General features: G+C 41.8%; 1 protein-coding gene across 2 annotated transcripts in view; it reads left to right on the forward strand.

The window, feature by feature from the left end:
- The window catches only part of RPTOR (regulatory associated protein of MTOR complex 1), a 145,874-nt gene that overhangs the window by 67,476 nt on the left and 65,337 nt on the right, over positions 1-13,061 (forward strand). For both annotated transcript variants that reach the window (XM_080560980.1, XM_080560981.1), the window contains exons 8-10: positions 134-234; positions 794-938; positions 9,324-9,399. In XM_080560980.1, coding sequence (XP_080417106.1) covers positions 134-234; positions 794-938; positions 9,324-9,399 — 322 coding nt within the window. The remainder of the gene's footprint in view (positions 1-133; positions 235-793; positions 939-9,323; positions 9,400-13,061) is intronic.

Here is a 13,061-nt window from a genome sequence, read left to right on the forward strand (position 1 = left end):
CTTGACTGAAGCTTAGAGGTGTGTGTGTGTGTATGTGTATTAAAACAAACAAACAAACAAAAGGTATGTATATTTAAACAAAAAAAAAAAAAAGGAAACCTGCTTATCCCTCCCTTCCTCTCCTCCCCCGTAGGATTCCTGGAAGACTGAATGACAGGAGAACTCCCCTGGGAGAGCTGAACTGGATCTTCACAGCCATCACAGACACCATTGCGTGGAACGTCTTGCCTAGAGGTAGGACTCAGGCAGGTGAATCAAGTTTTCATCAGCAGTGATCGTTACTTATTCAAAGTAGGATGAAGAATTAGATAAATGAGACACTGAAATAAGGAGAAAATTAAAGCCTGATATTGAAAGAGCAGATCAGATGTGATCTTAAGGCTAGTTAAATTCTTTGTATTCATTCTTCTCTATCAGAAGAATTTTGGTAACATGATGAATAGAAACAGGAAAAGACTTTCCAGTGCTAACATGATTCCTTTACCTTGAATAATTTTCTTACTGTATTTGGAAAGAGCAATCTATTTTCTTCCAGCTTTTGTTAGTATCATGCATAACATTGTTGTTTTTTCCCTCTTTGCTGGTAAGACAGTCTGTCTTTAGCATGAGTAACTTCATCCCGTTTTTCTCCACCTGTTCTGCTCTGAATTCATTCTTCTGGAGCACAAGTGGCCGAATTTGTACTGGAATAAAATATTAACATGTTTTTATCATTGAAATGATTTTTACTTATTACCTAGAGCACTCAAGTTAAACAGATGTGTATGTAGTAATTCATGCAATCTCTTGACAGACCTTTTCCAGAAGCTCTTCCGGCAAGACCTGCTTGTGGCCAGTTTATTTCGTAACTTTCTCTTGGCAGAAAGAATTATGAGATCTTACAACTGTACCCCGGTCAGCAGCCCTCGTCTACCTCCAACGTACATGCATGCGATGTGGTAAGTTGCACAGCCTTGCTACAAAGGCTGAGTGCCGATGCCTTAAGGAGATTTCGGGAGCTGTGCTCAGGAAAGATTGTTACTACTTAAATCTACACAGTGCTTTACTGATTAAGTCACTGGATCAGAAGTGAAAGAGCATGTGGCAGTGTTAATACCCACCTCCAAATGTATGTCTTTGTGCATACATAATTGTAATGTAATTCTGTAATACGGAAGCTTCAGTTCAGCTATATAATCTTTTATTCCAAACAGAAAGGAAGTGGGGCATCTGCTACCTTTATTTTCACAAAGCAAAGCCAGTCACCTGTAATTGCAAAGAGTGGGAAGAGCTGGGGTCCAAGGGCAACATTCTTACCTTCTGTTGTAGAAGAATCTTTTTTTACTGCAGAGTTCATCTACTGTCAGTGTTGCTTTTAAGATGATTAACATAAATGGAGGTGGTGCTGTTATGGAAAACCTCTTAAATGTGGTTTTGGCTATCAAACAAATTAATTAAATGCTTACTTTGATGCTAGAAGAGTACAAAATCTGGCTAGCTACAAACTGGTAGAGTCAAGCTAATGTAGTTCTTGTAGGAGAAAATGATAGCTGTGTAACTTGCTAAAAGGCTAATAAAATGACAGCTATAGGTGAGTGGGCTTAATGTGCCTGTAGTTTCAAAATCCTTTTGATAAGTTTCCTCCATAAAAATGTGGAAGAAAATAAATGTAGAGGAGATATGGAGTGATGACGATCAATACAAAACTGATAGCAACATCACCAATTTAAATGATGTTGAATGTTTTCTCTAAGGAATGTAGGCAAGGTAACAGAGAGCCCCAGTAGCATCTGCAGGTGCAAGCAATCAACGAGGAGGCATTTGCTGGTAATACAAAGTTGTTTTAATAATTGAAAAACATGGAGATGGTAGGATAGACTTTGGATGGATTTCTTTGCAAATTGGATAGCCTTGCTGAATGTGTTGTGTGTTTGTACGTGGCGAAGTTCTTAAGTGCTTTGAATCACCAACTTTTGAGGAAAATCATTTCAGCCACTTATAAATATGGGGAGTTGTTTTATCATTGCGTAGCATGAGGCACTGGGAAATTTGGGAGTGAAAGGAGTAGAAGAAAACCTGAGAGTTCCTGTGGTGTCTTTCAGATAATCTTACAGCTCTACTGGGCAGAGCTTGAGCCATGGAACCGTGCATTCACAGTCGCAGTAGAACAAGACATGTTTTTGCTGAAATTTTGAAATGAATACAGTCAATTTCCTGAGTTATTTTTAGTTTGCTTATTGCCAGCATATTAAAAACCTATGTTTCTGGTTCCTAATGAGCATATAAGTCATGCTTATTGCCAGTGTACTAAAAGCCTGTATTTCTTGTTTCCTATGGAGTATTTGACTTGGTGTTGCTGTCTGGGTGCTGAAACACAGGAATAGAGCTCAGAAGACCTGGATCCCATTCTGTGTCTCTCACGGACCTGCGCGGTAACGTGGTGGATTCTAGAGAGGCATTCTTCTCTCGTCTCGTAGTTCTCCTTGTGAGAAATGGAGATGAAAATACCTTTGTAAAGCCCTTCAGACCATACCACGGGATAATGGCATAGTTGCTGTTTTTTAGGATTTATGGGAAGAAGAAATTACTCAGGAAAGGTCCCATGTACAGGGCTTTCCTCCTTGTGAATACCAAACACTAGCAAAGGAAAAATCAAGCGCGCAGAGAATCTCCTGATGCATTTTTTTCAGTGTCCTAAAAAAAAGGTGCCATTTGAATCAAATCCAGGAAAGGAGAAAATTCCACTTTTTCAGAGGTGGCTCAGTTCATTATTATGAACGTTCAGAGAAGACAGATTTAGAAACTAATTTAGGCCTCAGTTAAATACTTTCTAAAAATAATCCTCTGCACTTTACCTGTCACCTTTCATTCAGTACTTTTCTATTGGATTCCAGATCTGAAACCTCCAAACCCATTTTGTTATTTAGATAAACTAAATAATGTGACTGGGAGGAGGGGAGACTTGGCCAGATGGGCGTTGACAAGAACCGAAACTTTGGAGTGATTTGATGATCGCCTTGAAAGGGAGACTGCATGGATGATGCAGCAACTTTCTGCAGGTTGTTGTTTTATGGAGACCTTCTCCCAGGGATTTTGTCGTGTCCCATCTCACCCCCCCCCCCCCCCCGTGTCAGACTGAATATTTTGGGGAGAGAGGTGAGTCCTGGCTGCTGTGTTGTCAGCAGGTTTGATCTGCAAAAGGCAGACAAGAGCCTCCAGGGTTCTCTCCTTCGGCGTTACGGATGCATAATGAATGCAGATACCGTCTCTGCAGAGTGCCAGGCAGTGCTCCTCAAGGACCTGACTTCAGACTTTAAGGGGCTTCCCCACACCTCATCGAGTTCCTCCTCTCTTCTGTGCTTTCTGCGTGGTGTTTGTGTTAGTGCCTCCTATCTTTCACTGCTCCCTTGTAACCCTGATCCTGTGCGCACTGGGTACGTGCTCCTGACTCGGGTTTTGTTTTATTGCTTGCAGCTTAGACGGTGGTTTGAAGTGTAGCTTCTCCAGCACATATTTGCATATATCCGCTCTTCCGTTATCCTCTGGGTGCCAGTCTGGCTTCCCGGACTTTGCTGCTCCATTCGCAGTGTTCGCAGAGCATTGCCAAGTTTCTCTCCTGAGAATAAAAATGGGATCTGCATGTAGACCCGATTTGTGTCCCAGCAGAAGGCTGACTGGAGAAGCAAACTACCATTGTGTTAGTATATTGTTTTGCACTGTGTTTTGCAGCAAAGTCATAAGTCAATGCCAGCGTTGCACTGGAAGCAGTAACACACCGTCTCTTCTGAACTTCCCATATGCTGCCCTGATCTCGCTCCTTGTCTCAGGAGCAGCAGTGAATTTGCCCTCGTGGTGCTCTGCACCGGCCTTGCAGTTCTCGCCGTTACTGGCAGGAGCTATGAAATGTTTTTTTCTGCTTTACTGAAGCATCAGTTTGCCTTATGAATAATTATGCCTGCCCCTCTTCTGAAGTTCAATCTGGACCATTTGCTCTATTTTTGCTTACCTTTGGGCTTGTTTGATAATTTTGCCGAAGTCACATGTCTTGAGAGTCTTGCACAGGTGTAATAGTGTCTCTCTTTTTAGTCCTTTTGAAAACAAATTTTTAAAATTGTGACCAATTAAATCATCATTCTATGCAATTGCTTTGGGAGAGCACTGCTGCCTGTTTTGTTAATTGTCCTTTTTACTTAAACAACTGATGAAAAGTGAAAGCTTAATTTTTGAGGGAAAATTTGACCCACAAATTATCTGTCCTTATATTTCACCAAGAAGGGCATCACATTTAGGAATCAGGAGAGCTGATCTCTGTGACCTGGTCCTGCTCGGTAGGCCCTGACGTGCTGCTTCATTCCTCTGTGGCTGTCCTTGGTTGGCTTGCTCTGTTTTACCTGCTTTAGGTGTAAACCCTTCCAGGCATGGGCTGATTGTATCTGTATGGTGCCTGGTACTGTAGGTTCTGGTATTAATATTAATATATATTGATTGACTGGCTGAGCTATGCAACTTCGAGAGTTGTTTTGTCTGTTGTGCAGTACAAATAGGAGGCCTGATGCTCTGTCAGCATCTTGGTCTCTGTTGTGATGGATTATGGTTTATACATTACTGCTGTTGGCAGCAAGTTATATTCATGGCCTTTGGATAGACCCAATAATGTATTTAGAAATATGTCCTAACATAGGACATATATTAAAAACAAAGTACCTTAATTACACTGTGGAAGAACTATGATTTGTCCATAATAGAAATATTGCAATAGTATATAAACCAAGCATGAAATTCCAGTTGAAAGAAAGTCATAATATACTGCAAATAAAATACACTTGAAATTCTAGCTGAAAGGGAAGTCATAATACAGCAACCCAATTACAGGTGAGAGAGGAACTGGAGTCTTTGTGGGGGAGTTGCCAAGTAGATGCAGGTCTGCTCGCTGATTTCGCAGAGAAATGAGCCTCGGTTTGGCTGCACAGAAAAGTCTTAGCATCTCGGCAAGAATAACGTGATGGTTTGAAAGGGTATTTGGAACTGTTCAGCATTTGAATAATTAGATTAATTCAGATTACACTGTTGATTTAACCAGGTATTTTGTGTGTCTGTGTTAGTCCACTGGTGGTTCCTAGAAATGTTAAAAACTACAGATAGCTCAATGGAGAGAAATGTAGGACAAACATAGCAAAGCGTGTGCTTTAAGTTGCAGCTAGAGTGAGGGAATGCACTGGTAGAAGGGTTTTGTAGTTGTGCCAAATATTCATAGCAATAAATATATATGTATTTCAAAAATAGCTGTCTGAGCATCTTCCCAGCTGTCTTCCCCTAAAGCAGGCTTAGGGAGTTCACAGTGTCACTGTGAAGCAGGTGAACTTAGGCTGAAATCTGAAAATTCCATCAAACAGGGTATGTTGTTGAGTTGTACTTGCAGAAAAAACATAGAAAATCTTGTCCGACGTATTTGATACGGAGTGAAATATTTAACAGTTCCAGAAATACAAACTGTGAGCAGTTACCCTGATGCCTGAGCCCCTAGACTACAGATGGCTTCAGCTTCTCCTTAGCTGCTCCTTAGCAGTAAGAAATACCATTTTCACTAATACTATGTGCACTGCAATATAATACAAGCTACTCCCAGAAAAAGACAGAATGCCAGAAGATGTCAATAATACTTCATTAAAAAAAAAAAAAAAGTGACATGGGCGTTAAAAGGATTAGACACTGACTCAGAAAATTTTAGTTGAATGTGAGAAAATCTGCCTTCATGCCCTGCCAGCTAATATAGCACATGTGGGTGAAGAAAGACTAAAGCACATCTCTAACCATGTTTCATTTATGTTGCTGAAGTATTACTGTGGGCTCCCATTTCTGAATGTTTCATGGATTTGCACAATAAAACGGTCATTGAGCAAAGCTGGCGTTCGCGGCCTTCTGTTCCTTGTGTACAAGTCCAAACTTTGCAGCACCCTGGGGGAAACAAAGTGAAGGCAGCTGGATGAATTAGCGTTAAGTTAATAAAAGTTTAAACAGTCCTAGTGTAATGAAGTTGGTATTGGGGAAGGGGGAGAGATGGAGTCTGGGGGCACGCGAAGGGGGACTTTGTGCTGAAGGGCTAAGAAATACTGATGCTGAAATGAAAAGACGTTTTTCTATCTTGAAAGGAGAGAGTTAATGACTGGATTCAGAGCTCTCTCCCTGTTTAATTTTTATTGTGGAATTATGAAAGAGTAACGTTTTTTCATTTTTCCTTTTCGTGTATTCAGAAATGCTGTATCCTTTCCCAAGATGATAGCTGGCACCTTGCCTTTTGAGGACCTTGTTGAACAGTGCGGATCGGTGCGGGCATCGCTGGCTTGTGCTCTGTACAGGCTGTTGTCTCTATTGCTCTGCAATGGGGACATGCGGTTGTCGGGAGAGTGCAATAGCGAGGGAGGGAAGGACAACGCTGCGGTATTACCCAGCTCTTGGAGCTAATGTAGTGAAAACAAATCTTCCACAGCACTTTGCAAACAGTAATCTCCACAAAGAAGGAAGAGAGGTAGCAATCTCTTGGGCTGGCTTTCATAAATCACTTCTAGGACACGATGCCACCCATCCTTGTTCCCCTGCTGCTCCCTAATTTATCTCCTGTTTGTGTGCTAAAGCGTAGTATTAGTTCAGAGAGCATATCTACAAATTGCCTACCTTTCTAGTTCCCTTTGGCATATTGAAACAGTCAATCACTTCTCCTACTACCCATCGCCAGCAGGCATTATTTGCACCGTGACTGTATCAAGCAGTTTTCCCCTTCTGTTTTTCTCCACATACTCAGTGGCACCAGTCCTCTACCATTCTTTCGTGGCTTGTTTTGAATCTTTTAATTACTGTAATGCCCATTTAAAAGCAGTCATTTATTTTGCCAATGCAGTGAGTTAGCTGAGTGACAACTCATTCATGAATTATGCAGCCTAAAGTCTAGCAAGCAACGTGTAGCTGTTCTTCTAGGAGTCGGAAATAGCGTGGTGTGTACTTCAGGCAAAACGGTTGTTTACTCATGTGTCTCGTTGGGTGGGCAGGTTTTCTGTCTTGTTTCTTACAGAGAGGAAGCAGAAATGGCATGTTGGGCTACTTTGGAAAGGCTGGAGAATCATTTTAAGCAGTTGAATTGATGAGAGTTTCTTAAGCAGTTGATGTTAATCAGTAGGTCTCTAGACTGTGATGAGCAGTAACGTTAAGGTTTTATGTCGGTGGTTACACTCTTTTAAAAGATTGAATAACATTAGCTATGTGGCCACATTGATTTTTAATGGCCTGTTTTTTGAAGCATAAAAAGAGATTTTGTTTTAATCTGCTAAAAGCTCTTTTTAAATTTTGGTTTGTTCTTTCTGATAACATTTAAAACCTTTGAGAATTGACCTTGCAGGGCTGCTTTAGACATTTTTATAGCAGTATTAGTGCCTCTTACCTAAAATGACTTTGAGGAGCTCAGCATCTTAGTTCCGTGCCTCTGCAGTGTAACGACCCACGCAGAACCCTTTTATAGGCAGCCACTGTAAGACCAGTTGTCTCTGATCTCTAAGCCCTTTTCCTCCCTCCTAGTAAAACTTGCCTCAAAAGGCGATGTGTATTGGCATATTCTAAAGTCTGAGAGAATTTCTTCAGGTGATACTGCCCGTTCCTCCAAGCACCTGAAAGTCAGGAATATCCATTCTTTGCTTGAAGCAAAATTATCTTTATAATTGTACTAAGTGACTTCCTCAACGAGGAATAAACATATCTCATCAGTTCTGTGTAAGCATTTTGTCTCCAGTATGGGACTTTACTGAGCATGTGGGAAGCATTTGTTGCCTGCGCTTTGATTGTCTCTTGACTACCTCTTAATTATATTGGCAGCATATTGTCAAGTGGAAGGCAAACGCTGTGAAGCAGAGGGACAAGGTCTGGGACAGCTAAAACGAGCTGCATCTCTTGAATCCATAGAAAAATGCAAGAGCCTTGTAGTTTATTTTTCTATCTAATTGGAGAGGTTGTTTTTAGCTGAGAACAGCTGCCAGTTAGGCTAATGGGATAGATTTCGCTCGGTAATTCTGATGGGAGGATTTGTTTGACTTGCAACAGGGTGATTTAAGAACTTACTAGAGCAGGTAACTGAAATGCACTGTATTGATTATCACCTCTGGCCTTATGTCTGCAGGCGTTGCTAGGAGAAGAAAAACGGCTTAGCCTATTGAGGTTAACACATGATGGCCACAAGTCATTAAAGAACAAATGTGTCTGGAGAGTAAATCAGTTTCTTTTGTTTAAGAAACCCACGAGGTGGTGGTTTAACTTGCTAGCCTCTCAGAGTGCATAAATTCATGTGTTAAAATGAAAAGAGCATGGGATGTCTATGGTTAGTGTGGGGATAATGGTTTCTTGGGTAAAAAGTACCCATTTCACATTTTTAGAGGTGTTTCAGGAACTTTGGAGACCAAATCCATTCATTTTAGTTTGGTCCTCTTTTAGTTTGACTGTGAGCATTTTGAAGCAGAGCAGTACCACGTTGCATTTGCACTCAGTCTACCACAACAGCTTCCCTGGCCACTGTACGTAGTTTATGTGCTGTTAGTATTATAGATCACAATACTTTAGCTATTATGTAGTACTGCGGATAAGTGTAAAACCAGAACTCTTCAAACATTTCCTATTCTTCCGGCTTAGTGTACATCCCTCCATCCTTAGGGTGAGTCACATGGAGGAACTTTTTGTAAAGAAGGTTGCTGTGCAAAACCAGCCCGGAGTTAGATTGCTGGAGACTGAGTTCCTTTTCTCAGTGATATGTACAAAGACAGTGCCTGCGTCGAGGATGCTGAAAAGGAGAGTTAGAGCAGCGGTGTAGGTATATCCCCATGGTACGGGTTGGAGGGCTTGTCAGCAGGACTACATCTTCCCGACCTGTTCTGACGTGCCTTGAATACAGAGCAAGCTAGGCCTTGGACATACAGGGAGGTGTGTGCTGAAGGATTATGGCTTGGAGCTAATCTAGGATTGAGATCATTTTTCTAATTTAAAAAAAGTCATCCATTTTTGCATGAGAACAGATATATAATAACACTTAATTCACTCGTGCTTCTCCGTGCATTACAGAGAGGAGCAGTTTCTGTGAACTTCAGCTAGAGGTATTGTTACCTTGCTCACATTGGTGGGGCAGCATGCTATGATGCTGCACTAGACCTCCTCAGTGCCTCTGAATAGTTTTCATGCGTCATAACTGCCTTTAGAAAGGGAATGTTAAGCATTGCTAAGCCACTACGACAGCATAGCTTTGTCATTTTCTTGTATGATACTACTTATGGATAACTAGTAATGACTTTTTCCTCTTTCACTGTTTTGTCTAGGCAAGCATGGGACCTTGCGGTTGATATTTGCCTTTCCCAATTACCTACAATTATAGAGGAAGGAACTGCATTTAGGGTAAGTTACATAATATATTGAAATGTTGTGTCCCAGCATAACCCGTTCAGCACTTCACTTTTGCTTTTTTTAATTTGAATTGTTGCAATTTAGTGGTTTATATTTTTGGAAAACTGTAGATCTAGATTCACCTCACTTAGAAGAATAGATTTAAAATAAACTTTACACTCTTCACTGGTGTATATGTCTGACTTAACCCACACTGAATTCAAGCACCTGTTTCTGTTGGTGCATTTGTATGAAATATATATAGTTTGTGTGTGCCATGATGCCTTTTCGATGTAAAATACCATAAAAAAGACATCTACTAAATGATAGTTTTCTGGTTTTAAAAGTTGGTGAGGAAGAAATTCCTACCAGTAGAAATAGTGTTTGAGACCTGACTTTCAAAATTTCAGAGCACTCAATCACAACTAACAGTATTGCTACACACACACACACACAAAATGCCAGCATGATTTTTGTAATGAAAGACTTCAGCTTCACACAATGCAAAAATTAGGTCTTAGTGAAGGTATTTTCAAGTAAACATAAAATAGAGGAGATTGAGCATATGTCCAAAGCCTTTTCTTACTCATAGTGCCACTAATATGAGTCACTGTATGTTTTTTTTTTCCATTTTATTTGGTAGCAGAGAGCAGAAAGGTAAAGCTTTTAATATTGCATTTGGCTTAAGTTCCTCTAGTCAGTATAGATTTTTCTTGATATTCCTTTGATATTTTATGGATGGAAACCTTTAAATAACAGTTACTGTAGAACCTCAGATGCCTATTCCACCATGACGTTCTCACAGATTCTAGATTGTGAATTCCATTAAAGTCACTTAGAAAAATCCATATCCGGATATGGGATATTCGTATCCAATTATAGCCAGCGTCCTATCTCCCAGTTTGGATTTGCTGCTGAAAGTGTACCCAAAGAGATTCCGTAAATGGCTGACCATCTCCATGTTAACAGGAGCAAAGTTTCGGAGTTTTCTGGAATGCTTTTGTGGTCGAATTGGTTAAGAACTGAAAAAAACCTGCCATAGCTGGATTTTTATTTTTTTATTTTATTTTTAAAAAAGGTGTTTTTAAATTGAATTACTATTCCCATTGAAACAACCACCAAAAAGAAAACCAGACGTCTGCTTTGTGTCTTTCTTCACAACCAGCACTTGTATTTTATTTGTTACCAAACTTTAGAAGATTTTCTGGCTGTGATTGCCAGTGGTCTCTGAAGACCGGAGTACAGGAGGAGAACTGTTAACTTCTGCAGTGGTGGGGGTTGATAAAGATGCCCTTTAATATTCTCACCCCTTTTTTCACCCACCGCATGTGCTATATTTTAATGTATACATAAATACAACTTTTCCTCTCCTAGCCTGTTGATTTTTATCTCAGGCCTCTGACAGTGTCAGGGAGTACTTTTGTGTTGGTCTTGGACGTCATCTGGACGCTGACTGTTAAGCGAGTTGAAATCAGCAAATGTGTATTTCAGGGGTGAGAGGAGGCGAGTACTAGGGAACAGAGGAGGGATCAGCAAATAGTTATTCTCAACTAGCAACTGACACAAGATGGGGTTGTAATGGTTTATGAAGAGGTTTCTGGTCCTGAAAAATGTAATTTCTCATGTATTTTGACCAGACCTTGAGGTACGTGGGGCTCTCGGTCTGCAGTCACAGCTGGAGGAGCTGGATGCTGCACGTTCCCAAGCTGGCACTAGAAGTAAAGGCAGGAGCAAGTCCTCATCTGTGCTCGGCCTTACACTTCTATTTAAAATCCTGCCTGGTTAATACCGTGTAGCTCTGTGCCGGTTCTATAGAGAACAGTTATTAGCCTGTTGAATGTCTCTCTCTCAGACACCTACCGAACTAGCACGAAACTTGGCTGTTAGGTTGGGAGGGAGTGGAAGGGGCTTAGCTCTGTACTGTGACAAATGGTGGGGGCAGACAGACATCGCACGTCTCTGATCTATTCCTTGTGTTCTAATCAAAATTTCACCCTCAAACCTCTTGATTTATTCCAGCGGGAGGTGGTGTATATCAGAGGAGGCTAGCTGCTGCCGGCCGGCAGTAATGCGGCGAGGAATGGTTGTTTAATGCCAGGCAGGGGAAGGGGCGCTGTGTTCCCGAGGTTGGTCGGCCTGCTCCCTACCCGGGCTGACAGAAGCGGCCGTGTCTGGGCCCGAAATGCCCGGGGAGTCACAGATCACCCGCGGCCCTTCTCTGGCCCCGCGGGCCTCTCCGGGCTGAGCGTCCAGGCTGGCCCCGAATAAAGCGATTGGTAATCTCTTTAGGGCTGTTTTGTTTCAGCAGCACAATATAAACCACGTGCTCCCGGCTTCTGCTTATTCTCCAGGTGTTCTTTGCCAGTCAGGCCTGGACAATGCGATAACCCGAGGGAGCAGAGCCTGGGGGCTAACGATGGCGGGGTGTGGGGGGCTTCTTGTGGGTTCGGGTGGGTGTAGGCCCCCTCCTCCCGTCTCTTCCTGCCCTCGATTTTTGTTTTCCCCAGCATTTCTAACTGGATGTTAGTACCTTCTAACACCTATTTTGTACTATGGGCTGTGCGAGCTACTTGGCAAAAGGAAAGGGGATGCTGCCTGGCTGACGTGCCCAAGGACACGAGAGCGCGCCGTGGAGCAGAGCTTTGGGAGTGGGTGTTGTGTCATTGACCACTCACCGCCGGTGTTCAGGGAACAGAGGTGTTCTGTGCAACTGGGCAGCCTCCTGGGGCTTGAATAAAACGTGCTGCAGAATGTCAGATCCAAGCAAACTTCCTATTTCATCAGCCAGTGATCGTCTTGTTCGGATTAACGGGTCCGAAGCTCTGAGTGATCGTGGAAACTTGGTTACAGATATTCTAAATATTTTAGGTTTTTTTCCGTAGTACCTTTCGTACTATGTCTAAGCACCAAAGCACAGCTGCTAGGTATTAGCTGATGTTGGGAGTTCATCCCACTTCTGATACGTTTTTCTGCTGCCCTGCTAAAGGTATTAAATACTGCAGCTCTCTGCAGGTTACTTCTCTGTTCATTTACCCAGGATATCTCTGTTAGTGGGTTACCTCCAGGTAAACGTGTGGGTTCAATATTGTAAGTAAACCTACAGGTTTTTTGTTTGTCTTTAAAAATTAATTTTAATGTGCTACGGGGGTCAGAAGTGATGGATAGCTAAATAAAAGGTTTGAATTAAAAAAAAATAGAGACATCTACCTTGCAACCCAAACCAGCACATCTGAATGGCCACCTGTTTGTAGGACAGGTTTATGGCAGCCAAGGAGGAGTGAGATGTGGATGGATTCATTTTTCATTGCTGTTGGACTGCATTCACTGTGGTCTGGGCAGAGGCAGCACTGTGTGCTAAAGAAGTGAAAGTACCTCTGCAGAGCTGATAAATTGACCGCTCTGTCTGCATCTCATGTGGAAAGGGTTACCCAGATTTCCCCGAGAGCTTTTGTGATACCTTTTCCTGTTTCTCTAGTCTTTCCTTCTCCTTTTTCAAACACGTATATTGGAAAATGCAAGTATATTTAAGGGAAATTGTATCTGATCAGCCCTTGGAAAATTTCTTCATTAAAAAACAGACGAAACAAAAATTAAACAGAATAGTTTTTGGAGACAATAAACCGTGTGAGTCGGTAGGTTCCAAAACTAGCTGCTTCACTTGTTTTAAAGCCAAA

Source organism: Anser brachyrhynchus (assembly GCF_964034855.1).
Source record: "Anser brachyrhynchus genome assembly, chromosome: 18".
Classification (NCBI taxonomy): domain Eukaryota; kingdom Metazoa; phylum Chordata; class Aves; order Anseriformes; family Anatidae; genus Anser; species Anser brachyrhynchus.